Consider the following 27823-nt stretch of genomic DNA (forward strand, 5'->3'; position numbering starts at 1 on the left):
TTTAAGGCAGCAATAGATATAACAGTGATAGTTTTGAGTCCGTTTTAGTTTTAACACTAAACAGACACAGAACACCATTAGGATTAGTTTGGAGTTAATTCCATTATCTCAGTTTCGGTCGGTTTTAAAAGGGAAATATTTGTCTCCTTAGCTGCTAAATGATCCACTTTTTCCACCAGCTAGTCGTTAACGGTGTCTGTCTGCTATTTGGTGCTCAGCAGGTTGTGTACTGTGGCTTTCCCATAATAACATCTATATACTGCTGAAAATGGATTGATGGGAGCGGTGGAAGTATTCCAAAGGAAGTAATTCTGTGAGTTAAAAGCTGCCGAAACGCTCCGTTGCGCTGCGATAAAGTGAGAGCCAGTTGATGATTCTCTGTGTCTCCACATTAAGCACAGTCTTTAAAACTATTGTCAATAAAAAAGTATTGATTCGTGCAGCTTTGAAATAAAGCTCTGTAGGTTTGGATGTTTGAATTAACCCATCAGGGAGTCAAACAGGTGGAAAGCTGTATTGAGTATAGTGCAAAAAGAGTTTAATATCTTATAAAACCTAAATTATAACAAAACAACTGAGCAAACCATCCCTGACTCATGACCGTTAAAAAGAATGGCACATTCCTGACCTATGGATATATTGTCACAGTATTTCTTTGCAGGCTATATTCCCAGGTAGTATTACATAATAACTATAATATAATAATTTACAAAAACATAACTCAGTTCCTGAGGTATAAAACTTGCCAGAGCATAATCTCTTTGGTCGTTACTTTGAAACATGAGGGGAGATTTGTTGCAATGGGAGTTTGTATGAATAAATAGTTTCTCTAGTATTTCGGGTAGAACACCCTGGCGATCAGCCCGTCAGCCTTCTTAGTGTCCAGCCACTTCCCACACAGGAAGATGGTGGTGACACCATTGGCTGTGTTAGTCACTTCCACGCGGTCCAGCAGCCAGCCGGGACTCAGACCAGAGTTGTCGTGCTCCACCCGGACTTTCTGCAGCTCGCCCATGTCCAGCATTTCCAGCAGGAAGCGGTCCGTCTGCTCGCGCTCGAAAAGGTTACGAAACTTCTGCCGCAGTTGCCGATGGCCTGAATCTCCATTGGAGCCGTAGATGGTGATGAAAACATTGGCGTCTGTACCCGCTCCCTTCTCGTCACCTGTGATGACGATGATTTCGTACTTGACGGGCACGAGGCTTCGAGCTTTGCTGGCAAAGCTCTCGATGGCCTTCGTGCACTCAAAGGTGGAGAAATCGTCCCTCTTAGGAGAGAGAGGGATACGGGCGTTGCAACTGAAGATGTACCTGGAGGTGATGATACAGAATATGATTAGTTATCAACAAATGGTATAAGTTGAATGACTGACTTCAGCATGGATGTAGATTTGGCTCACTGAGCAGTAACTGATGTCTTACTTGTTTCCCAGTTCCCTTTCAGTGACAAAGACCTCCACCGCATGCCAGAACACCTCCCCCTTCACTTTCTTCCCATCCTTGGGTGTGTGGCCCAGGCAGATACCGGCGATATCCCCCAGGTTCTTGGACGAGAACTCAAACCTGTCAACATTTCCCCTACGAAGAGAGGAAAACGAGCACGTCGGAGTGATTAGCTCTTCGCTTAAATTGGGCGACATACTTTAAATTCATGTCACTGCCAATTTGTTCTGGATGGTGTAATGTCATCATAGTCAATTGCAGCGTTGGTTTGAGCTCAAGTGCTCGGTGCTGGTGGGGATTATCATAATAAGTGCGAAGGCAGAATTAGACGGAGAGAAATCACATTTCTTTCAGCTTTCTCGAGTACACAAGTTGCAGCTCATTAAGTTAATCTCGCACCAAGTACCTACCGCAAGAACCTCTTCTTCTTTGAGGAGTTCTCCATTACGAATTCTTTTGATCGGCCCTTCTTCCCCTCGAGTACAATCCAGGCATTTTCTTTGGTTTCGGTGTCTCCGGTTGTGACACAGATTTCGTACTCTAGGGAAAACACGGACGGTGTAAGTAAATTGTCTCAGTTGTTCACAGACATGTCCTCCATTTCCACACGGAATACACATCAAACATTAAGATCCCTTGGCACAGAAACACGTGTTTAAGTTAAAATCCTTAAGATCTTTCATTATATCAAACCCCATTTTGATACTATTTATGGAGTTTTCATTGTTAGTGGCAGAGTCCGCCATTGCCACTCTGAATGAATGCAGCACGTAATCCAATTTAGTTCCAATGATGTCAGCCTCTTTGTAAACTACTGCTGATGCAAACAGACCATCTTATTATTGCAGCTTCACATTACAACTCAGGCTGGCTTTTACTGTGAAGAAGCTACAGGAAACACAATGTATCTGTCAACAACGTGAAAAAAAAGCTGTCTACACAACAAGACAGCAGTCTTTTTACGGTTTTATATAATGCAGGGAGTAATGGACCGACAATGAGCGCCGCGGTTAGATACATAGCTCCTCAGAAAGGTAACAGACTTAACTGTGTCCTGGCTGTTTGGTGGGAAACTACCTGCGCAGAGTGCAGCACGAAAGCCAATTGCGGTTGATCAATTGCATGATGGGAAAAGGCAGATTATGGACTTCTTTATTAACACAAAGTTTGTTTGTTTGGCTGCACTGCAAACAGAAACATGCATTGTATTTCTGACAGAGTAGCTTCTCAAGCAGTGTTTGCTGTATTAATCCACTTTTGCTATTTCGCAGTTAACCACGTGTCGCCAAGTCACCCAAGTCTGAAATCGTAATGATTTCAAGTTTAAAACGTGTCGTTTGTGCAGGTCTTACTCGTCTTCTCGTTGAGGTCCAAGTAGTCGTTGTTGGCGCACGCCAGTTCTCTCATTATCTGTCCATCGTCGTCATTCTTAGCAAGCCAGCGGTCACAGGGGAAACGAAAGGTTTTGTCCAGGATCTCATCCTTCACATCGATATATTCCAAGTGCCATCCTGGAGCAGGACCTGGGAGTAATGCAATCAGGAAACAAATATAGGCAGTAAGTAAAAACATGTTGTCAAGAATAATGAAACAAGGAGTGATGCAGCAATCTTTCAGGCTCACGAGTAAAAAGCTGCGTCATCGCCTTGGGTTCCCTCAACTGTTCAGGTTTCATTACAATCAGAGTGGTGACTCAAGACTTCTCCTGTGACGTCAGACTCACGAATCTGTGGCCAGATTTATCTTTGGCTGAGTGATTGCATCTTAAGTTGTAACTTGAGTGAACTTCATTCAAATAGCACTTTTCACAATGCCAGTCAGAAAGTGCAGATGTAATCAGCCTTTTATTAGTCTATCTGTGAGGGCTGACCTGAGTTGTCGTGCCAGACTCGTACTTTGGAGAGCTCTCCCATGCTGAGGATATCCGAGAAGCGGAACGTGTCCACCTGCTTGCGCTCAAACTTGTTGGACTTGTTGCACTCCTTCAATGCCAGCGTCCCTGTGTCTCCGTTCTCTCCGAAAACTATGATCCACACGTTGGCATCAGTGCCCGCCCCTGAGGAGACGGGAAAGTCACCCATTTAAAACAAAATCATCAGAATTTCTGCTTCCCTGGAACAAAAACATGTTGGAATAAACAATGTACTGTGAATTAACTGTGTTTACATTTTCACCTTCAAAATCTGAATTAGCACATAGTTTCATTTAAACTATGTCATTGTAATGACATTTGTAAATGGCATCTTTTCTATTATTCAAATAATTAACTACAAAAGATGCGCAACATATTATACATTTATAGTATAATTGTTGTTGTAGATCTTTTAAACTGCAATGCAGCTCAACTATTGCAGGGATTTCTTGAATTGCCAATAAATACTGAGATTGCAAAGCCCCGAGGAAACTGATCTGCCAACAAGCAGCCACATTATGCAGAGTAAAATGAGCCGCAGAGAAAGCCGCGTTCTTTGACTCAGACAGCACATCTATAATCCCTCTGTGCTTTATTATTTCATTACAGTGAGTTAGACACTAAGTGAATGTGTAGTAGGCGATGCTGAGAACAAACCTCACTCATTCTGCAGCATTTCTCTTGTGTCCTAGTTCTACACCAGTCTGTGCACTACACTAGGAACCTGATACTTTAATTAATGCTGCAGTTTTAATGAGGAATGCTTAGATTTTAGATATTTAGAATTGCATGTCGCTGTTACCTTTCCAATCAATATTTTCCTTTCATATACCTCCTACTTAACATTCAATCCCTCCTCACACTGTACATGCAGATCATCCCATCATGATCCCAAAGGAGACCATTACTTGATGCACAGCATCGCCTATGTAATGTTGCCTGTGTGTCTGTGTGTGTGTGTGTGTGTCTATCAGCCTGGCTCATTATTCCTGCAAGAGCCTCAGTGGTGGCGCGGGGCTACATCTTAGCTTCCAGTAACAGCCAGAGGCAGAGAGCATTCCTTTGAAGTCGGCTCAGACTTCGCACCACGCTATCGTATTGATCAGCAGCACTACTGAGCTATAGAAAATACTGCATGAAGAAAAGAGGGAGCAAAGCCGCGTGGACACGTTCTTAAGAGGATTTCTTTCATTGCCGACGTTGGAGTCAAACACTAATTATTCCAGCTTTGCTCCTTCTGAAAGAAAACACAGACCTCAGCACAAGGACAGGTCAAATGAGGATGAGGAGCAATGTAGCATATCCGTGAACTCAGCCTCGAGCTTCGGGTAGTGGTTGAAAGAATGTGATTACAGACACAAATAGCCTCTACAAGGCTGTAGCTCTAATTTGACATTACAGGGTGAGGAGTTCACTCATCTGAGCCACCATTCACTTTGAACTTAGCCATTTAAGGACCTGCAGGCTACCCCTCAAGTGCTTTATTTTGAAAGAGTTCAGAAAATAATCAAGAGAGGTGATAGCGAGGTGAACTCAGGACACTATTTGACAGATGAAATCTCTCAACTGACACTTGAGTCCTTCAGCATCCCCCCCCAGGAAGAGCTGGAGGAGGCTGCTGATGAAAGAGGATGTCTGAGCTGCTCTGCTCACTGTGAGCGTCGCTGGATCTGACCGGACGCTGACCCAGAGATGAAAGGATGGACGGGTGACATCGGTACGCCTGATGAGCGGACACGTCTGTTAAATACGTTTAAACTCTGCAGTTCCTCTGCCTCACAGGTCTGACCAAATGTTAACATATTGTCCAGTGTAGGAAAGCAGGAAACCTATTCGATAATTATTCATCTTCAGGCTACTAAAACGACAAACACTGGCATATGCAACCTGTGATGAGTCACAAGTAGACAAAGCTTTGTTTTCAGAGACAAAGGTTGAGAACCGCTGCTTTACAGTATTATAGAAACACATATCCCGAATGTCCTTCTCTGACTGCAGCAGGACAGGTTGCAGCACATTCACCGTTTTCGATGAGAATACCTGATAGATTCAACAAAACATTTCTATGAGCATGCTGACAGCGGCCGGCATGTGCTGAGGACTTACCTCCACTGTCACTGGTCTTGACCTGGACTATGTAAGTGGTGAGCTCCACCATGAGCTCCTCGTCCACCACAGCAGCCATCTCGCAGATCATGGTTCTCTTTGGTCCACAGGTCCTGGAGAGCCACTCCTCATAGGTGAACGAAGACACCTCCTCTGTGGTCAGGTTACGCATGATCACCTGGAGGCACAGAGTTAGCACTTCAAATATTATATCACGCGTATTATTCAGAATCCTGACATGGATTTTTATTATAATCCGCTAAAGTGTAACAAAAGAATTTCACACAAAGTGTATGAATCCTCACAATAACAACGATAACATTCAGATTTTCAGGCATAATGTTTACCACGTTCTTAGTTTAGCGTGTTTGCATGAGAACATTTACTAATTAGCACTAAAGTGCACCTGAGGCTGATGGAAACGTCTCACACCACAAATCATGGACGAGTTAAAAATGTTGACCTGATGATGGCGCTAGAGGGAAAGTTAAGTTCTCAACCTTTTCAACATGAATTTAACATGAGATGTCTCAGTCTGATCCGAGGTGATGGACCAACATCCCAGCGTGGATGAAAGCAAGTTCACGTGAATAAGCGTTGTGTCATACATTGTCGTATTATGGACACTAATTTGTTACGAGTATGAACACAAACCCCGCCTCCCCCGGGATGTCTGATCACTAGTCCTGGGAAACATTTCATTACAAGACAAAGACGCCAGCCACCCTCATATTACCTCTCCACTCTGCATATTTATTTGGGCAGATTACTATACTGGCAGTCGGCCCGGTGCACTGTTGTGTCCTTTTCAGTACACGGACCCGGCAATCCATAAAGGCAGCCACATCTGCTTGTGATGCTGAACACACAGGGCTCTGTGCAGGGTCAAGTCAAGGAGATGTTCGCAGCCGCTGAGTCCCAGGCACGAACGGACAGGGCTCGGTATTGTTCCTGACTGCTCTGCTGCTCTGCAGGCAGTGGTGACTTTACCAGAGAGGACATTTGCATAGGAAATGTGTTCTGTTTCATCAAAGCATTTGGCCTGAGACATCAGACAGGATTTGGAGGTGAGCGGTGATGTTGTCCTCACAAGGTCAGCTATGTATATTAATGCAGTTGATCATGTTGCTGGACTATTCATTAAAATTGGCGATATTTGCACTAACGCACACCCATTCACACTAAAAGGGAAATTTATATTTCCCTACTGGCTACAGTAACACACAACGCTCATTACTGTGTTTGTCTGTGTGTGCATGCGTGTGATGATGCCAGAACAAAGAGCATGGTGAATAAATGGTTCAATATGCTCACTCCAGGAACTCTGGGCCCTGCTGTGTGTGTGTGTGTGTGTGTGTGTGTGTGTGTCAGTGTCTTTGTGGGTGGGTGAATCACTGACCGTTCTCCTGCAGGCAGAGATAGATGTGTGTGTGTGTTTTTGTCTGTGCTGTGTGATATAATAGATTGAATGATCTTGTGACCTACAGCACACACTGCCAGCGTAAAAAACACAAACCTGGGAGTGCTTTGTACTATTGATTTTGGTGCTTTTTATGCTTCTGGTTTTATGTTTTACAGATGAGATCAGCAGTTTCTGATTTGTATCCAATTAGCCCGTAACAAGAATATAGGGAACCTGTGCATTGAGCATGATCAGCTCATTCTGGAGACTTAAGCTTTAACCCCGCTTAAAGCTTTCCTTTTGCTGTAATCTTTGACAATTATTTAGCATGTAAACATCTCCTGAACACACATTTATCTTTCCTGGTTCGTTAAAAGAGCACTCAACTGATTGAGGTGCAGCAGAACCAGAGATATCGTCGGTCTTATTCCATGCATTGCTCTTCCATGTCAATACCTGTTGCCTCCATTACCCACAATGCACCTGAACCGCTGACAGTTCAGTGTGGTATACTAGTAGTGGCTAACGCTGCCAAGAACTGCTCGCCTTAAGCAGAGATGAGGAGCAGGCTACAGAGGTCTGGTAAGCTTGTTATTTTCTATCTCCACACTTCCAGGTTCTTTGTTATTTGGACCCAAAAACGTTTTTATACATGCAGTAGACCTGTAGACAGACTTTGGTGTGTGAGATTGGTGGACTTCTCCTTTAAAGTGATCTGACCTGATCCAGAAACCAGTCAGGTCGACTGCCGGAGCCATCAATACGAAGCCTCATTTTCCTCAGCGGAGCAATGTCATCAATCTCCATGTTGAAAGTGTCCTCCTGACCGCGCTCAAACCTGTCGTCAAACACATAGAGGACACAGAGTTTACAATCTGCAGCTTAATGAGACAATCTCTGTATTTCACATCGTTTCTCCACATATGTTTGGCTACCTGTCCTCATTCTTCTGCAGCAGCATCTCCTCCGTGCTGCCATTGGCTCCAAATACAGACATGAAGATCAGCGTGTCTGTTCCAGCGTTCTGCACATCTCCTGTGACTACGGTCACCTCGTAAATAATCTGACATGAAAATATTAAACATCTTACTTGTTATATGTTCTTTACAGTGATATTTGAAAACAGGTACAGGACATGGGGAGAGACTGCTCATAACCGTCCTATTTCTATCGTTATTATTGTTGTTGCTGTGCCTGTCTCTCTCTAAAAAACGAAATTATAGAGTATGGTGTGGACCTGCTCGATATGAAAAGTGTCTCGAGAAAACTTCTGTTATGATTTGACAGCAAATAAACAAATAAAACAGAATTGAATATGATTGTATATAACTTTCAGCCTATTTACTGAAGGGCCACCAAAGTTAAAATGCTACATACATCTATAAAACCTTCTCCTCGCCAACAGTGTCAAAATGTTCTCGAAATCAGCCAGAATAAAGCCCTCGGAAGTCACTTCTTCTCTTAATTTCAAGAGACGTTTAATATCTTCGTTAATAAATCAACTTCCAATAAGTCAATTTTTATCTATATCAATAATGTAACTAATCATACTTTTACTCCTGGTATTAGCATGATAATGTTAAGGATCTACTTTTTCTTTTTAGATGAATCAGATGTTTACACCTATTGTTAACTCCTTGTTTAAACAAAGACGAGCCTTTATAGATACTTTTAAAATCTCAGATGTAACTGAATGTATAACAGGCTGAAAGGCGTCTTAAATTTACTCAAAAATATCTATGAAATTCATTGGAAATCCCATTTAAACCAAGATACGTACCAGATTTAAAAAGATAATTGGAAATAATTGAGAGTTGAGTAAATAGCTCCATTGACTCATCCTCATGAGTCTATTATTAATATAATATATGCCTATTAATTTAATTTAATTGTGTTGCAAGTTCTTAGCCAAACGACTGATATATAACATATCACATTACTGATATCTACATACCTGCTGGGAGATGGAAATGGCCTCTGCATCCAGCACGTTGAATACTCGAGCAGTCAAACCGTCTCCTCGATCTTTGGCCAGCCAGCACTTGCAAGCAAAGATATATTTGACCCCTTTGGTTGGCACAGCAACAGACAGCTCATCAACCAGCCAGCAGCTCTCAGGAGTGGCCCCATCATGACCTAGCTGCAGGGAGGATGAGCAACAATCACTTCAAGCAACGTGGGTGTATTTCTCCTGCGTGGCCAATGTGTGTGTGTGGATGTGTGAAAGTGCACGGTCATCACAGAAACTCCAAGAGCTTCCGCCCCCGCCTCACCTCGACTTTTTTGATCTCCCCCACATCTGAACCGTGGGACTGAAAGCTCTCCAGAGAGCCGGCCTCAAAGCCCTTCCTCTCGTCCGGCAGGTCCAGCCACAACCTCTCTGTCTGGGTGTGATTGGTCCCGATAATGATCACATAAGCCCTGCTGGCGGTGCTCGCATCGCGCTCCAGTCCAGTGCTGATGGTGATGTGGTATGGTATGACTGCACAGGAAGGGAACGGCACTTATTCATTCACAGAGAGTAAGAGATTATGTAAAGATGTCTGCGTTAGAATAGTAATGACAAGCATTCACAGAGCAGAGGATGAATCCAGTTCACACAACGCTGAAGATCTTTCTTACTCGGGAGCTCAACTTCCTCCTCCTTCTTCTTTTTGCTCTTTTTGTTCATGTTACTGTCAACACTCTTCACTGTCACGGCTGAGTTCTTCTTTTTACTGTTGAGGCTTTCTCTAACACCTTCGTAACCCTGAAAGAACACACACACACACAGTGATGCAGATATACACAACAACACAGGTGCTTGCTAATTAATGGTAATTAATTACCATTATTAGCAATGGCAGCAATGTTTGTAATAAAACAGTATGTTGTGTAATTGTATTTTAAGGGAGTGGCTTTGGAGTGAGGCCTGAAGGGACGGGCTGTTAGCGTGGCCGACTTTGCAACTTTCTCGCTAGACTCAACAACTTTTCGAGTTAGCGCTGCTAGTTTCTTGTACTTTGGGGGACCGGACCCAAGTCTTTTTAGTCTTTCCTTTCTACTATTTTCTTTTAATAACTCTTTTGTACACATGACTTTACAAAGGCACCTCCTTCACATAATCGCACACAGACGTCTTAAAATGCTACCTTAACGTAGAAGACTCTCCCAATGCGTCGGTCCTCCCTCTTCCTGGACAGCCAACGTTCACACAAGAAGAGATAGACCTCTTCCGTGTCCACGTCAACCACCTCCACCTGGTCCAGGTACCAGTCGGCACTCATCATACTGTTATCGTGGCGTATTTTTATCTTGAAAACCTGACCGAGGTCAACGGCTTCTATAGTGAACTTATCCACCTGGGGAGATAAAACATGACCATTGATGAAATGATAATAAAAGTATATTCATGTAGTTTGTACGATGTATTTGCTGTACTTTAGTTTGCCTTTATAAAGCTCATTATGTCATATCAGGATTATTTGTGACTTCATAGTATACAAAATGCTTTCTTACGGATCCCCGTTCGAACTTGTTGCCGTTTGTCTCGGACTTTCTGAGTTTCCTCTCTCCAGTGTCCCCCTGGTCCCCGTAAATCGTGAGGAAGACGTTGGCGTCGGTGCCGCCTCCGTACACATCGCCCGTCATCACTGACACAGTGTATGTGTGAGCTGCAGTGGGTTACATTGACCACAGACGGGCACGCAGGGGATGAATTTAAGTGCAATTGGCAGAAAATAGTTGCCACTGTCATAACAGACTCACTCTGGGATTAGAGAGGACCTGAAGGGAAAAGTGTCTTGTTTCTGAACTAATGCTCAGAAAGGTGGGGGAGAAACAGGACCACAACATTGTGACAAATCCTGCACATATTTCTGCTGTTATAAATAGTTGAATGCGTGCGTTAACATACTCTCCAGGGCATCTTCCACCTCCACTTCAGTGACTTTCAGGTTTCCGTCTCGTAACAGTTTCTCAGTGATGATGTCAGAGGGCACCAGCTCTCTCACGGTTTCTCCATCGTCCTCCGACTTGGCGAGCCAGCATTCACATGGGAAGATGACCGTCTCTGAACCCTACAGAGAGAGACCGGCTAATTCATTTGTGTGTTTTTGCCTTAAGAGTGGAATCTGTGAACACAATTGTTCTGTTTTTTGTCTAAGCCTCTGAAATCACAGTGCTGGATTTAACCTCATCTATCTGTGCAGAGAACATCCCCACCTGCTGACCAAAAATTGCGTTTGTGTGTCACCAGTGGATGTGATAGTAAGATGCTGACAAAGACAAATATAAGTCCTCTACAACTAAAATCTGAGATGTTTGTTAAGCATAAAGGTACTGAAATCAATATCAGTTGGTTTTTTGAGGCACATTTTACGTCACTACATATATTTGACAACTTTAATTAGTAGTTACATAACAAAATAAGATTTTGCATCCAAAAACATATAATCATCTTGTACCAAACAGCATATGAAGTAGTTAGAAATAGCTCCACCTTTTACTACAACCGTAAAATGCTGCTCACACATTAATGAATCAGTAATAATCATCCAACAATATAATACATAATATATGACATTATAACACATGGGGCCATTTTTGATACTTTAACTGAAGCAACATTTTCATTGCAGGTCTCTTACTTGTAATAGAGTATGTTTATGTTGCAGCATTGCTACTTAAGTAGAGGATTTGTCCTCCGTCGGCAGTACCTTTCCCTTCCTGAGCAGACGTCTGATCTCCACTCTGTCCAGATGCCAGCCTGGGTTGACCCCACGGTTGTCATGGCCGATCCGGATCTTTTCAATTACATCCCCCACATCTTCTAGCTGCACAGAAAGCAGAAAATAATTAACTAAATTAATTGTATTCAGCATTGTATTTACTACAGTATATACCCTGATGGCCTTGCTGTTCTTCATCGAGCTTGATGACCCATTCTACTTATTTATGACCGTACACTGTTATTGTACCTCAACAATAAACATGTCTTCAGCTCCTCTCTCAAAGTACATAATCCTCTCCCTCTTGTTGACACACAGAGACTCCTGCTGGGTGCACACTGCATCTCGCCCGTACAGGACAATGAAGACGTCAGCGTCCGTGCCGGCTGCGAACACGTCGCTCGTGAAGGTTTTAATTTCGTAAGGAACAACTACAAAATGTAAACAAATAAAAAACATAACCAGTTATTTGCATCAAATAACAAACATGCTTGGAGTAAGTTTTGTCATGCAGTGACGATTTACATGGTGTGTAATGCTCCGTCTGAAGAGAATTAGGGAAAAGGTCCCTGACGATGGCCCCGTCATCCTCCCCTTTATCCAACCAACGACCGCAGGGGAAGTGCAGTTTCAGTCCAAGAGACGGGGCATCAATCTCCACCCAGTCAAGGAACCAGCCTGCTGATCCTCCACCTTAAACGTTCAACACAAATTATCGTGATCATGTGGACTAATCTTGCACTATTCACTGCACAGGCAGGGAGTCTGTCCTACTACGTACCACGGTTATCGTGTCCAACACGCAGCTTCTTCAGTGGTCCAATGTCCACAGCTTCCACAATGAACTCATCGATCAGACCCCGCTCAAACTTATTCTTATGAGTCTTTGAAGCCTTCAGGTTGATCGTCCCTGTAGATGTGCACATCAGAGAGTAATTTCATAATTTGAATATATATGCAGATATATATATGAATTCAGTATGATAGTCTGAAGTATTACCTGTGTCATCCTTGGTGCCGTACAGAATCATAAAGACATTAGCATCAGTTCCTGCATACTTTTTGTCACCAGTTTTTATCCTCATTGTGTAAGTTGTTGACATGGCTGTAATAACAAGAAACCAGAAGGAATTAAACATTAGGCAATCTTGTGATTGTTATTTCTGTTCATTCATTACAAACAAAAACAACTTTGTTTCTTTAGGACAGTGTTTCTCTCTTTCTCAGGGCCGCCATAATGTTGCTCTCACCTTTCTGTTCAAGACCAAGTGTGGTTTCAGAGTCTTCCTCATCATCATCGTCTCCTTTCTTCATAAAGGCCTCGTCCACAGGAACGAGCTCTCTGGCAAGCTGTCCGTCATCCTCATCGACAGCCAGCCAGCGTTTACAAGGGAAAAAGTACCTAAAACACAATAATGAATAAACAATAAATGCTGTGCAGTGAACATTACCAATACAGTCGTCTGTTTAGGACTATCAAATGTTCCTGTGTCTAAAAGTACTCAAAGAAAGGGGCCATCTCTATTTGGATTGACAGAAAGGCTTTTGCTTAACCAGACTATTTCAGAGTACCATTTCCCGCCACACAGTGGAGCTCTACAGACATTTTATGAGCAAAGGTTCTGCATTTGCTCATAAAATGTCTGTAGAGCTATGAAGGATGATGCTGTTTTGTTAAACCTGTTGCAATGATTTGGTGTCTACAATGACTCAGCAAGATTTAAAGAATTTCTTATCAATTTAATAAATAATTACCTATTTGTTTGTAATTAATAGGTTTAAATATTCAAGGTATTTGTCTGAAGATGCAGTTACACATCTGAATGAATGTGCTGATGGATCTCTGCTCCCTTTCTAACGTCATCATGACTTACGTGGTGTCATCTTTGTTGTCTACAATTTCCACTCTGTCCAAAAACCAGCCGGCACTGCTCTGACTGTTGTCATGTCGGATCCTCAGCTTCTTCAGGGTCCCCAAGTCGACCGCTGTGATGTTGAAAATGTCCTCCTGGGTCACAAGCGATCAAACCAGTAACAAAAGGGTCAAGAAATGTCACAGGTCTCAGTTTAGCGGTCCATGAGAACCTCATTACTTATTTATTTGATCTGTGTTTAACCTGCAGGGCTCCTTGAGATCCAACAGGCTTTTCCAGGTAAACAGTATCAATGATAACAATCATGACCATGTAGAACACAGCAGATCAAACAAATCTATTCATATGAACAGTGTTTCCCCAAGCTCCACTCTTTACGCTAAACTAAGCAAAGCTACTCCTGATTCTAGGTATAAATCTTCTCATCTAACTCTATGCAAGAAAGTGAAAAACTATACTTCCCAAACTGTCAGACAAAAGTTTATATCAAGACTCAGATTATGAAATAAAAATGAGCACAGAACCGACGGAAACAAAGCTTACCTGGCCTTTCTCATATTTGTTCAGGTTGTTTGCCTTCCTGAGCTGCCGCTCCCCCGTGTCGCCGATCTCTCCATAGATGTTGACGTAAACATTGGCATCGGTCCCCGCCCCCCACATAGTCCCAGTAAACACATGAACCTCATACGAGTTCACTGAGAGGAAAACACAGTGAGAAAGTGCACATCATGAGTGAGCTTTTAACGTTATGGTTAATTCATAATGGCACAGTTAAAACAAACAAAGCAAAAAACAGCGGGTCAGCACATTACATTCACGCTCTACTCACCCTCCAGGTCTTCATTGCCCTCACTCAGCAGCTCAACCACAATCTCCCCATCCTCCTCATCCCTGGCCAGCCAGCGGCTACAGGGGAAAGTAAATGTCTCCACCACTTCCTGCAGCTGCTCAACTATTTCCACCTCCTCCTCCTCCTCTTTCTTCTTCTTCTTCTTGTCCTTCTTCTTGTCTTTCTTGGTGTCCTGCTTCTTCACCTCAACCTGCACCATAGCCATCGTCAGCCGCTTGATGTCCACCGTCTCCAGGAACCAGCCGTCTCCAATACCCTTCCCGTCGTGGTAGATGCGCATCTTGTAGATCTTACCAACATTCAGAGCCTCAATCTGGGTTGTAGGTATGAAACAAGGGTCAAACCAGGACCTTAAATCTCCTGCATACATTGAGGTAACACGAGACAGGCTTTATACAGACCCTGAAGATCTCAGTGGTGCCGCGTTCAAAATTGTTGGAGCGACTCTTGAGCACGAGGACTTCAGTTTTTCCTTCATCTCCATAGATCTGACAGAAGACGTTGGCATTGGTGCCCCCTGCACGCTTGTCCCCTGTGACCACTGTTACTTCATAGTTGATCACTGTAAGAGAAGGAGAGGCAGCGCAATACACCTCAACTCATACTCACTGTTACTGTGGTTGAAATGATTCATTCTGACTGCACTGTGCTGGGGTTATTTACATTGTTCGATGTCCAAGGTCTCACTGGGATAGATCTCAACCTCCACTTTCCCATCAGCCTCGTCTTTGCAGAGCCAGCGGTGGCTTGGGAACATGTACTGCTTCCCGTGGACCGGTACAGAGATCTGCACGCTGTCCAGAAACCAGCCAGCCCGCAAGCCCTCATTAGTGTGACCAATCAGGAAACGGTTGATCTGTAAGCACAGGGGACATAAGATATAAACTCTGTTCTCTGTGAAGCCTAGACGTGTCTGAAGAACTTACCTGTCCGATGTCAAAGGTGTCGATGGTAAAGATGTCAGTTTGTCCCGTCTCAAAGTAGTTCCTGAGGTCGTTGTCGGAAACTGCCAGTATCATCTTGTTAGTGTCACCCTTCTCTCCGTACAGCTTGACAAACACCCTGGAGTCTGAGCTGGCCCCATTCACACTGCCTGTCTTAATTGCTATGTGGTAGCTGACATCTTGGGAGGATGGACAGACGGGAATTAAAGATCTTTAAAAATCTGGAAATTAAATTAAAGTTTGCTTCACCTATCCTCGGTTCAAAATGTTTTAGGCACTCACTAAAGAGACGCAGGCCATCTCCAGCTGGGACTAACTCACGGACAATCTGTCCATCATCTTCATTACGGTCCAACCACCTGAAGAAAAAAAACATATAAACACAGACAAACTGAATCCTAAAAAAGACTGAGATCAAGCCTCACACCAAACCTCCCTGAATGTTTAAATGTGTGGAAAGAAGAATTTATAACATGGAAACATATTCAGTTTACAAAAGGAATAGGGAGAAAAGGTAAGACCCCAACATTATAATGCATTGGCTGAAGCTATGCATTATAACAATTACATTTGTCAAGTCTAAGTTTATACATAATGCATGAGCCTCCATTTTCTCACTAAACTTTTTGAGTGGCCTAAGATTATTGATTATTTGAGGAAATCAAATCACCATTAGATGAAAAAAACAGCAAACACTCAAACAATTGTTCCACATTGTTTTGCATTGTAAGCTTGAAAACCTTTCCCTTATCAGGACGGACAGGAAACGCCTCTTTCTAGATGTAACACTGCACCTCCGCCTTGCGGTTTGGCTCCAGTTACTAAAAGAGAGAGAGAGCTGGCTGACTACTGTGCATTTAGTCCCTATTTGTAGTATCAAACTCATCCATCAGCTGCCTAACCACTTAAACACCAGCCACTCGAGAACTACTGAAGGTAAGCGTGGCCGATTTTTGAGGCTTTCTGGGAAATTGTGTCTCGCCGTTTAATGTTTTGGTTGGTTACAGACTAAAGAGACTTATTTTCTTTCTTGGGAAGAGAAATCAAAAGCACTCCCATATCATGTATGGTAAATAAGACGCTACAGCCAGCAGCTTGGCATAAAAACTAGAAGCACTCCCTGCAAAAACCACAACTTGCCATTTTCACACTTCCTTATTATGCACCATGGATTCAAACAAGACATAACATGCTGATGAGAGAGCTTTAGAGCCAGACTAGCTGTTTCCTCCTGCCTCCAGCCATTATGCTGAGCTAAGCCAACTGTCTCCCGGCTACAGCTTCAGACGTACCATAAAGACTCAAGAGTGGTTTCGATCTTATCACACAACTCTCCACAAGAAAGCATCTAACTGTATTCAAAAATATCCCTTCAAGTCACGTTAAGTATTATTGCCTTGCCTGAAACAGGGGAACTCGACGGCCAAACTCTCTGGCTGGCCCTCCTCCCGGACCAACACCTTATCAAGGAACCAACCGCAGCCTCCACCGCGGCCGTCATGGCCGACACGCACTCTGTGCACTTGGCCCAAAGACACAGACTCAATGAGAAACTCATCGTGCTGAGGGAAGACGGAGTAACGTACAGAAAACGGGTTAAAAGATGTTTGCAGTGCATTTCCCAGACAATATATGTATTGAATGCGTATTAATACTCACATTGCCCTTTTCAAATTTGTTGACATTGTTCTTGCTCATGAACATGAGTCTCTCCCCTGTGTCACCCAGGTCACCAAAAACATGGAGGAAGACGCTCGCATCAGTGCCACTGCCACTGACGTTGCCAGTGCAGATAGTAACGCGATACTTTATCACTAAAAAAAACACATAAACACATAAAGCACCTACATTCACACATAGAGTTTGAATATCTGCACTGACTCTCTGACAGCTTGTGTGCCTTTAAGATCAACCATTTGTGTGTCCTTGGTCGATTTCTTACAGAGCAGCGGCTCATTGATGAGCGCTCCGGTAGCTGGAAGTTCTCTGACGATCTCATTGTCGTCCTCATTGATGTCCAGCCAACGGCCGCATTCAAAAGAATATTCCTCCATCGTCAAGGTCTTGAGCAAAGTGACCTGCAGAAAATGACAGCCTCATGTGTCATCATGTGCATCTTCATCTATGGTTCATGAGCTAACCTTCGGACAAATGAAGACTGCAGAAGTGACATTAACAAACAAATTGTGGTGCAATAGAGTGCATGCAGGCTCATTTACACTTAGTCTCTCTTCTCTATATCTGAGATCAGGTGCAAGATTAAACTATCATTCCGTGTCTAATTTAGTGCTGAGAGGGTGCATAAAACAACAGACTAACAGCTCACACTGACAGATCAGACAGAGAGAGCGACGGGTCTCACCTTCGCTAAATGCCATCCAGCAAATGGATGTCTCTTCTCGTGCCAGATGCGCACTTTCCGCAGTCTTCCCATGTCTGGCATTTCAAGCTACAGCGATCCCAAAACATTAAAAAGAATGGATACTTAAAAAAAATAATCTTGGGAGTTTATAGCAGATCAATGTGAGAACAGTGGGTGATATGATCCAGGGCTTACCATGAATTTATCAAGCTGGCCCTGTTCAAAACTGTCAGAGTTGTTTTCCAGTTTGATCTCATCAGACTTGCCCTTCTCTCCGTAGATCTGCAGAAATACCTGAGCATCTGTCCCTGCCCCCTTCAGGTCCGATGTCAAAATCAAAAGGGACCATGGGTACTCTGGAGTAGAATTCAATAGAATGCAACTTGAATTCTGTTTTGGTGAAATGAGTATGACTGATTTACTTTTCTTTCAATAAAGAGAGATCTGCGAGTTGAACGAAACTACCCACTCTTCTGCTTTTTCTGCCTGAGAGAGACCATCTCGTACAGCTCCCTCTCAATCAGTCCGTCCCCCTCGTCCTCGTCCAGCCACTTCCCGCACTGAAATGTCTGCTCGATGCCCGTGAACGGACAGTATATTACAACCTAGAGGGGAAACAGGTGCTTGGTGGTTGAATGACATTTTTGAGAGTCCCTCTGTTACCAAAGACAGAAGTGTAGTACCTTTTCACAGTACCATCCAGCGCCAACAGCCCCGTTGTCGTGCCCGATGCTGACCCTGCTGAGCGGGCTGATCAGGTCACAAATCTCCACGTTGAAAATGTCGATGAGGCCGCGCTCGAAAGCACCACCTTCCAGGAAGACTTTGCCGCTGTTCTTTAAGCCCTTGCAGCCGTGCATGACCATGTGGATCTTAGAGTTGGTGCCTGCACCCCTCACGTCTCCAGTCATCACTTGTACATTGTATACGATTCCTAAGTAGATTCAGGAGATTACACGAAGAAATTGCCATTTTATCCAATGAATTGCCAGAATTTAGATGTGACCATATATTAAAGTCAAATTGAATCCAGGAAATCAACATATATATTCTTGGGGTTTGTTTTGACTTGTGCTGTTGTTTGGTCAACACTGTATTATCTAAAAGAGGACATTTAAGATGTATTTTTTCTGCAGTGAAATAGAGGCTTTGTGTTGTTCTCACCCATTGGTTGCACAGATCCAACCAACACATCTCTCTGTATTTTGCCATCACATTCATCCATGGCGAACCAGCGATTAACCGGGAAGTCGTAGATTTCTTTATTCCCCATGTCATCAATGACTACCTGGAGAGACACATTATGCACCACCGTGAGTGATTTATCTGCATGTGGGCAGGTCTGTAAGGATCATGTATGTGTAGGTGAAACATGCCTTATCTAGAAACCATCCAGCTGATGAACCTCTGTTGTTGTGGCCAATAGTGATTTTCTTCAGCCTTCCCAAGTTTGGCGCCTCTATCGTGAACTTGTCCTCCGACCCGCGCTCAAAGTTGTCTTTGTCACTGTCCAGTCGCCTCTCTCCTTTCATAATAAACAAAGCATTTTGGAGTCAAACACATTGAAATCGATGACATAGCCCCAGTCGTTAAAGCAACAATAAATATACAATATTTGTCATGGCTTTTGGTGGACACATCTGTCTAGCATTGAAATAATGGATTACTTTATCAACAGAAACTTAATCGCCTATTGTTTATACTATTCAATTGATTGTTTCAAAATCATTAGTTGCAGCCCTACCTGTGTCACCGTTCTCTCCGAAGATGTTTAGGAAGACATCTGCATCAGTTCCACTTCCCTTCATGTCAGCAGTGAACACACTCACTATGTACTTATTTACTGCAAAACAGGAAATCAAGAATACAGTGACTTATGTAAACAGCAGAGAGTCTAACAGTGTAGTAAGTGATGGTTTTCAGTATCCTTCAGAACCAATTTTCTACCTCTTAGCAGAATTAGTTGAACTTTTCTAATTTCATTAGGCAGGTGTCTTATTATTCCACACTGAGATGGTTTCCAAGTTAAATATTCATAACAGTGTGTGTGTGTGTGTGTGTGTGTGTGTGTGTGTGTGTGTGTGTGTGTGTGTGTGTGTGTGTGTGTGTGTGTGTGTGTGTTTGTGTGTGTGTGTGAGTAACAGCCAGATCACTCTGACCACTCCCTCACAGCACAGTGTCCTCGTGTCTTTATCCGAGCCTCGGCTTCACAACGCTCTGCTTGACTGACTGCAGGTACTGAGATGTTAGATCACATTGCAGCAGAGGACACATGGGCTGGTTTACCTGGCTTACCTGAGGATTATACTCTGATGGAATTCAATTACAAAATGAAACAGAAGCTAGATCTGTAGGATACCAGGCACCTTTGTGTACAACAACAAAAAAAACGTATCTTAAAACTAGTCTCTGTGACTTTTCAAACCCAGCGGTTTCTCTGCTGTGTGCTGGAAGTATTTGGAATTTGAATCAACAGTTTTTTCATTTGAACCTTTGTGAACCTTTGTGTGCTTTGTGTTACGTGTTTGTCCCAGAGTGACCTACATTTCGGGACGTCCATGGGGTTCATGCTGCCCAGCAGGTCCCGGACAAACAGGTTGTCGGCCTCCTCCCGACTCAGCCAGTTGTTGCAGGCGAAATAGAAGCGCAGATGGGGCCGGTTCATGTCGGTCACCACCACCCTGTCCAGGAACCAGCTGGCGTTCATCCCTGTGTTGTCGTGCTCGATCCTGGGGAGTCAACCGTCATAGTGTGACATGAATTCACCCTGCAGGCAATCACAAATACGTTTTCCACATCACATACACCAATGCCTCTTGCTTTCTTTTTGTTAGTTTGAATTTGCAGTCGTAAATCCAAACAGTGGAGGCTGTTGTTTTCAAGCATTGTGATTCAGACATGGACATTTTGTGAGGAGTGAATAAGATGTGGAAGAATAACACAGTGAAACAGAGCTGCAAGCGGCATCTAAGCATATTGTTTTGACATAACTTTGAAAGCTCAAGATTCATCAGGATTGAAACACAAAGGTTGCTCAGCTACATTCAAACCAGATTAGAGTTTTGTTGTGCAAATTGTTTACAGTAGTTTGAATAATGCACTACAATGTACGAGGAGCTGCCATGTCAGATGTAGACATACGAGCATTTAAATCACAATAGCTCTGACCTATAAAACCTGTAAACCTGTGGCTCATTTTGTTAGAGGATCACTGCAGTTCAACACAAGTAGAAAAGTCATTTTTCTAGGTTAATAGTCTGAATTGCACTTAAGGAGTGAAAAGCCTTTATATCCCCCTGTCGGATTATATAACATCTGCTACTACTCTATTTCTGAAATAGAATTTGAGTACATTTATAGACTCACTTTCGACAACAATGTTAAGCTAAGCTAAGCTATCTTGAAAGTAGTAGTTTGACAATCGCAAGTCGAGGTCCATTTCTGGAGCTTTCAACCATATCACACGAGCTCTATGAGTGGATGGAGTTTGCTCAGTTATTTTGCTGACATGCGAGCTCAGCAGTACCGGTAGTAAAAGAGACAAAGAATGCTGGGAAGTGGACCTTGAGTTGGGATTGTTTTGTCAAAGATGTTTAAAACATATTTGGGAATAAAGCAAACCTTCCATAGTGCTGAATTTTCTGAAGATCCTCTGCTTTTTGAGACCTCAGACTAAATGTATCCTGGTTTCACTGTTCATGTGTGACAGCTGTGATGTGACTCCTCTGGAGTAAGACACTAACTCCCAACAGATGGGGCTTAACCTTTTGTCACTGGATGAAATCCTTTGATGGCCGGCGTCGCAGCTGGAAAACGAGTGACAAATGTTCCTGTGTGATCCTCTCTGTAAGCTGCTGTTCTATTGTGCGAGGTACACTTGAGCACCAACCGGGATGCTGTCAGTGTCCTGTATCTGCTGCAACCACTAATAGATTCATATATAAGTTATCACACATCACAGTCGGCGCTGTGGGGTTTTCTGTCACATTAGATTCGCTGTACAGTACCTCAGCTTCTTCAGAGGCCCCACGTTGTGTGTTTTGATACGGAAAACATCACTCTTATTCTTCTCAAATGCAGTGCGGCTCCTGTAAATTGAAAAAAAACGTGGAAAATGTGAGAATTTGGGAGAAACATAAATTGAGTGTCACATGTGTTTATGACAGAGAAAGAGAGAGACGTTCTTCTTGATTGATAGAGATTACACCGGTCAAAGAAACACAGTCCAGGCAGACAACTGAACTGAACTCTGCAGCAGTAAATTACATCTCCTGACTGATTCGGCTTAAGGGACTCTGGTGGTCTCATGGCAGCTGTATAATCTGAAACCTCCTGAGGCTCGGCCCCTTCAACGCTCCCGCCTCCTCATGTGCTTCTACCCCTCACAGAGCTGTGTGCATGGAGGACCCCCTCTGCCACAGCGAATCAGACACCCTCTTTTCCACTACTGCCTTTGTCTCTGACCCACATCTCCATCTGTTCTCATCTTCCTGCAATATTCCACCCACAGACAATGCCAATGCTCATAAATACATGCCCTCGTTCTGTGTTTCTGTGTAAAATCACCTGTAAGGCAATGATGGGGAGACATTGATTATGTGAAAATGAAAAACCCCAATGCAAACTTTGGAATTCATGCAATTTGAATTTGTTATGATCACAATGAATTTCCAAAGAGTTGCATTTTTTATCTGCCGCGATTGTTCAATCGGGCAAATATGCTTTGAGACATAGAAACCTTCCCTTACCTGTATCATGTTATAAAGTTTAAATCGATCATTACACGATACAGGCAGGACCTAATATATATCGGAGTAAGGTGAAACTCCTAATGCTATATGTTTATTATATGACAGAAGTGACTTATCAACGTCCGTGTATGGTATTTCACCTGCTGAGCAACACTATGGCCGCACAGCATGCAGACACTGAATGCATAGCACGTTGATGCTGCCTGATGGATGAATGAGACCAACACAAGGTGTGAGTGACATGGTCCAGTGTGCCTTACAATAAGTTGGTATATCCTATACGCTGCACAGGTAACCCTAGCTGTCAATCACTGTGTGCAGAGATAAAGGGAGCCTGCTGCTGATAAGATCCCCTGAGAGTCATTTGATCATCCACAGAAATGACATCGTGGTCTTCTTTCATTTGCCTCTGAATGGAAAAGAAGACCGGCCATGTCACATAGTTCCCCCTTACTCCAGATATTCTGTGTCCGACATTTTAAAAGGACTGTATAGAAGAGACATTCCTGCACCACAACCAAACCTTTATGAACGTGCGCTGCTTCTCTGACATCAAAAGGATTTTGAAGATTCAGGTTAATATAGTTTTGACAAACAGGTCAAAGAAATGGATTTAGTCATGATCGACGGGATCCACAGGCATCAGGTTAATGTTGATCAGGAATGCTCCCCCATACAGTGTTATATACACAATACAACTCAACACAAGGACCATCCTTTTAGCAGACTGATTTGAAAATACCTCTTTTCTGTGCTGAAGGATCAGAAAGGAATAGAAAAGGTTAAAAGTTAACAGCGGACATTGAAAATGTAGCTACGCTTTCTAATTATATAAACTGAAGCAGAATGAAATGCAATTGCCTCGAAGCGACACATAAAACCTTTTCACAAGGGAAATAAGTCAAAGCAGAGCAAGTCATTGAGACCTGATTCAGAGTTGTACATATTAATCAAAGCGCACTATAACACAATGACATCATGTCCTCACAATGACAGAAACCCTTTTAAACTCACTTGCTTGCCAAGTGAACCTTGGGCGTGACGCCAAAGTCTCCAAAAAGGGTAACAAACACATTAGCATCCGTCCCGGCTCCCTTTACATCACCAGTGATAGTGACCACCTCATACACTGAAAGAGAGAGGAGAGCGTAGATTAGACAGAGAAGGAGAGAAGAAGATGTGTTGCCCCTTTGCAACAAACATCACAAATCTGAAATAATGAGTGCATGTATAGGGAATACATTTCATGGGGTCGTACAAGCACTAATTGTAAAAGTAAAGGTTGAATAAAAGGACAAAGACAAAGTCACATCCTCAGACAGTGTCCAATAATCTATAAACATTAAGGAGCATTGTGTTTCCTTCCATGCACTGTTGCCAGGGAATTCAATGCAGCGAATCCATGTCTGGTGTGATACACCAGACGAGCCTCTCTCGCATTTCACAAATGTGTCTCTTCGTGTGACCAAGCTACCGAGTTGAGGGGAAGGTGAACAGGAGGAAAACTCAGCAGTCTGTACAATCTCAGTTTGGGTCATAAGGTGTTTGTGTGGAGGAGAAAAGAAGAGAAGAGTGGACATCTGAGGACATCTGTATACACTTTCGGATGGCAATGTCGGTTCAGACGGAAGATTTGGTCCAGACTGAAATGTCACAACAACTACTGGGTGTATTACTATGATATTTGGGACATTGATGGTCCCCAGAGGATGAAGCCTATACTGACACATGTATTTATGTACATTTGTATATTTTTAGTGAAATGTCTCAACATCTATTGGATGGATTGTCAGTATATTTGCCACAGACATTCATGTGCTTTGATGGTATCCAGACTTTTCAACTAGCGCTACCATCAGGACAACATTTCAATTTGTTTATTTAGTAGTTTAATTACTTTGGTTTTAAGCTACATAATCGCAAACATAATGGCATTCACATTAGCCTCAGCTGTGTTTTATGCTATTAAGCTTAACTTAGCACGCTAACATAACTCAGATGGGGAACATCACATGTAAAACATTGTAGGCTACCTGCTTAACACCGGCAGATTAGCATTGTCATTGTGAGCATGTTAGCATTCCCAAGTTAGCATTTAGCTCAGCCTCAGAGCTGCTAGCATGGCTGCACTCTTGTAAGATGATGTATCGCCTATGCTTTGTCATTCAACTTTTGTCAACATGAATCCAATGAGCTGAATACTTGTGAATCCAAACACAAGCTTTATTTTTTGTTAAGGATTTTGAAAGTCACACCAGAGCTTCAGTAACAACATTAAATCTTCAGTAGGACAGTGACTCAGTAGCTTATACAGTGGTAATTCTATAGTCCTGCTGCATTGTTGCACGCAAATGTAAACTCATCTCTGCTGTGGTTATGTAAGATAGACTCGATAGGCTGGAAGGTATGGGACACTGTCTGGGACTTTGAGTCAAACTTAGTCAGCGAGAGACAGAGAGAGAATAAAGTGGTGTACAGTCTGAACAGAGACACTGTGTTTTCACAGGCTGGAACACTTCCAGGGTGAAAAGCTAATGTGGACTGAAGGCGTAAAAATGTTTACATAATTTTAAATTAATTAATAAAAAACATCCATTAAGTAATGCATAACAGAACTGGACGTAGAGGACATATTGAATGAGGGAGACACGCAGAAGAAGCAGACAGATTACCTAAAAACATGGAGGAGAGGAAAGGAGCGGCAGAGACCTGATAGAGAGCAATTTAAACCAAAGTCAATCCAATAGGGACACGGATATCTAATTAACAGTGAGCAGAGCTATTAAAGCCAGATTAAAGAGAAAGAGAGACACCTGATAGAATCAGATAGACACTGAGCCTTGATAAACTCCTTGGAGTGTCAGAGACCTGAGTGAGCCAGTGAAGCAAGAAAAAAGTATACACAGGCATGTGTCACTGCTACTGATGCTAAATAATGACCCTTACTGCTCCTTTAATGTGTACAGAGACCAGAGGCTGATTCGCTTTGATCGGCTACTTTATGGGAGCAATTATCTGGCAGTGAGAATGCTAGAAAATACACAAAAAAATGTCACATTTGCAGCACTCCCTCTGTCAGATGGGCGAAGATCCATAAAAAGCTTTTAAGTTCAGACGTTTTTATGTGCAATTTCCTCATTCCAAACACATTTTGATACAGCTGAGTGCTGCACTTTCCAAACTCTCCTTCATGGCAACCCCGTCTCGTAAAAAGTTGCGTTTACTACTAATGCAAATATGCTTCCAAAGACAAAACTTTGATGCCAGAGACCTGGGTTCGCATCCTGAGTTTTAATTCCTTTGTTTAGGTAACAAAAGCCCTTACAGTGAGATTAAGGAGAATGTGGTTTTCGTTTAATGTTCACACAGGAAACACTTTCTGTCTCATGCTTCAACTGACCCAATAACCGGCTTTTGCAGGGGGCTTTCAACGGCATAACGCCTTTGAAAGTCAGTATCAAACTCACCGCAGAACCAAAGTTACATTAAAGTCATTTCAATAAAAAGAATTTACCATATTTACCAGCTACGTATTTTATGTTCTACTCAATTTTGTCACCTAAACAAGTAGCTGTCAAGATTTTCATTCGTTCGGGTTGTTACATCTTTCTTGATCTATCCCATAAATCAACCGGAGTTCCCTTTCCCCCTAAGCAAACAAAAATGAACTTTTTGGCAGCCTCCTGCAGGATTTGGTTCCCTGTGATGTGCTTTAAGAAAGCTCCTCTGGCTCCCGGCCCTACCTCTGGCCACCGGTGGTTCACTCAGCCCCGGAGACTGGGACGGCACCCAGCACCTGTCTGCCCCCGAGCTTCTGTTTGGCTCCATTCATGTGGAACATAACTGAGCTTTCACCCAAGAACAATCAGAGAGGGATTCCCTTGGGTGCTTCGGCTCTGAGCTGAAGGGAACTGGAGGAAAACTGTACTCAAGACTTGACCAGTTGGAAAAATTCCAACTGGTGAATACATATATGTCATGAAACTGAGACTTACCTGAAATACAGCTTGTGGGGCTTCTCTGTCTGCTCTACAATGTCAAACCCTTACCTTTCTTTTTGTAGTACTCATCCTCGTATCCATCGGATGAATCTGTGTGGTAGTTCAGCAGCTCGTTCTGGTAGATCGCGCCGTAGTCCACCTGTTTATTTTTGGGTTTTTTCCCCTTTTTCTTTTTATCTTCGTCACTGTCCACCGACCCCTTCTTTGCCTTCTTCTTTTTCTTTTTCTTAGAGTCTTCCTCCTCAATCAAGGGCTCCTCATCACCATCATTGTGAGACTTCTTCTTTTTTCCATCTTTCGACTTCTTATCCTTGGATCCCATCTCCTCCTCTCCCTCTGGTTTCTCTGTGGAGGATTTCTTCTTCTTTTTCTTCTTTTCCTCCTTCGCTACCTCAGTCACTTCCTCTTTGTGCTTCCCTGATTTCTCCTTTTTGGAATTGGTGGTGGGGTCATTATTGTTTTGCTCACCCTCCTCAGCCTCATTTTCAATCACAGCACCAGCTTCAACACCATCATCTGGTTTCTTTTTCTTCTTTTTCTCTTTTCCTGTTTCACCCTCTTTTATCTTCTTCTTCTCTCTCTCTGGGGCCTCCTGGTTCTCGGAGCTCTCTGCGCTCTTGTGTTTCTTCCGACTCTTCTCTCCTTTTGTGGTGTCCCCACTGGTCACATCGTTGCTGCTCTCCTTTGGTTTTGGCTCCGTTTCCTCCACTTCGTCATCAACCTCTTCGGTTTCTTCTGAAGCTGTGGATTTGTTCTGTTTCGACGGCATCTTTAATTCATCCACTTCCCTGGCCTTTAGTTTCGTAAGTGCTGCCTTGAGTTTCTAATGGTGTAAGACAATTCATTTGACCCTTGGCTGCAGAGAGGTTGTAGGATCGTGGGGTTCGTGGCAGCATGGGTGTGTGCTGCTGCAGGTATACGGACTCAGGACACGCAGAAGGTGGAATGGCTACCGGGATGTCTCCTACCTGGTCGGTATATGGCCATATGACTAACACACACTACTCATGAAAAATGACCATCACTTCAGCACTCACGTGACCCACGGGAGAAAGCCCTGTGAAAAAGGAGCCTTGCACCGAGAACTTATCCTCTCTGCCACGGCACCCTCCATTATTCATGGTGTTAGGATCGCTTTACGAGCCGGGGGCGTCTCGCTTTTACCTGCAGTCACACGCACACAGACAGGTAGACAGACAAATTACCACACACACACAAAGTATCCCTCCCTTACAACTACTCCTCTTTGTTCATTCTAATAGAAAGTGTAGCTCCGTGTATAAATCATATTTAAGTTAAATAAATGCATGACTGGCAACATATTGAGCGCATCTTAAGATTTACCGTGGATGAGTAAATATCGATATTTCAGCAAACTTTTTTTTTTAGCAATCACGCATTTTGATTCAAGTGCTGCTTGAGAGATGTTACTGGTTACATTGCAGATTCAGATTGAACACAAACAATATA

At 43.1% G+C, this 27823-nt stretch overlaps 1 protein-coding gene across 1 annotated transcript; it reads right to left on the minus strand.

The window, feature by feature from the left end:
* Positions 1 to 829: 829 nt before the first annotated feature.
* Positions 830 to 27122, minus strand: loxhd1a (lipoxygenase homology PLAT domains 1a; the record flags this gene model as incomplete). Its single annotated transcript, XM_079178441.1, has 42 exons — positions 830 to 1310; positions 1422 to 1577; positions 1853 to 1982; positions 2795 to 2965; positions 3313 to 3498; positions 5461 to 5638; positions 7583 to 7700; positions 7798 to 7925; positions 8817 to 9002; positions 9136 to 9344; positions 9485 to 9611; positions 9994 to 10203; positions 10361 to 10515; positions 10758 to 10920; positions 11560 to 11676; positions 11821 to 12002; positions 12097 to 12264; positions 12353 to 12481; positions 12572 to 12676; positions 12822 to 12973; positions 13446 to 13579; positions 13989 to 14140; positions 14275 to 14608; positions 14697 to 14857; positions 14959 to 15151; positions 15222 to 15418; positions 15522 to 15598; positions 16641 to 16801; positions 16899 to 17053; positions 17182 to 17317; positions 17602 to 17688; positions 17797 to 17957; positions 18071 to 18206; positions 18285 to 18535; positions 18766 to 18889; positions 18978 to 19126; positions 19346 to 19444; positions 20146 to 20330; positions 21609 to 21689; positions 23095 to 23106; positions 23367 to 23481; positions 26402 to 27122. The coding sequence occupies 42 exons, from the start codon at positions 27120 to 27122 to the stop codon at positions 830 to 832; spliced, it is 7272 nt and encodes a 2423-aa protein (XP_079034567.1).
* Between the last annotated feature and the right edge of the window lie 701 nt (positions 27123 to 27823).

The sequence above is a fragment of the Pholis gunnellus genome, assembly GCF_910591455.1.
Source record: "Pholis gunnellus genome assembly, chromosome: 18".
Lineage (NCBI taxonomy): Eukaryota > Metazoa > Chordata > Actinopteri > Perciformes > Pholidae > Pholis > Pholis gunnellus.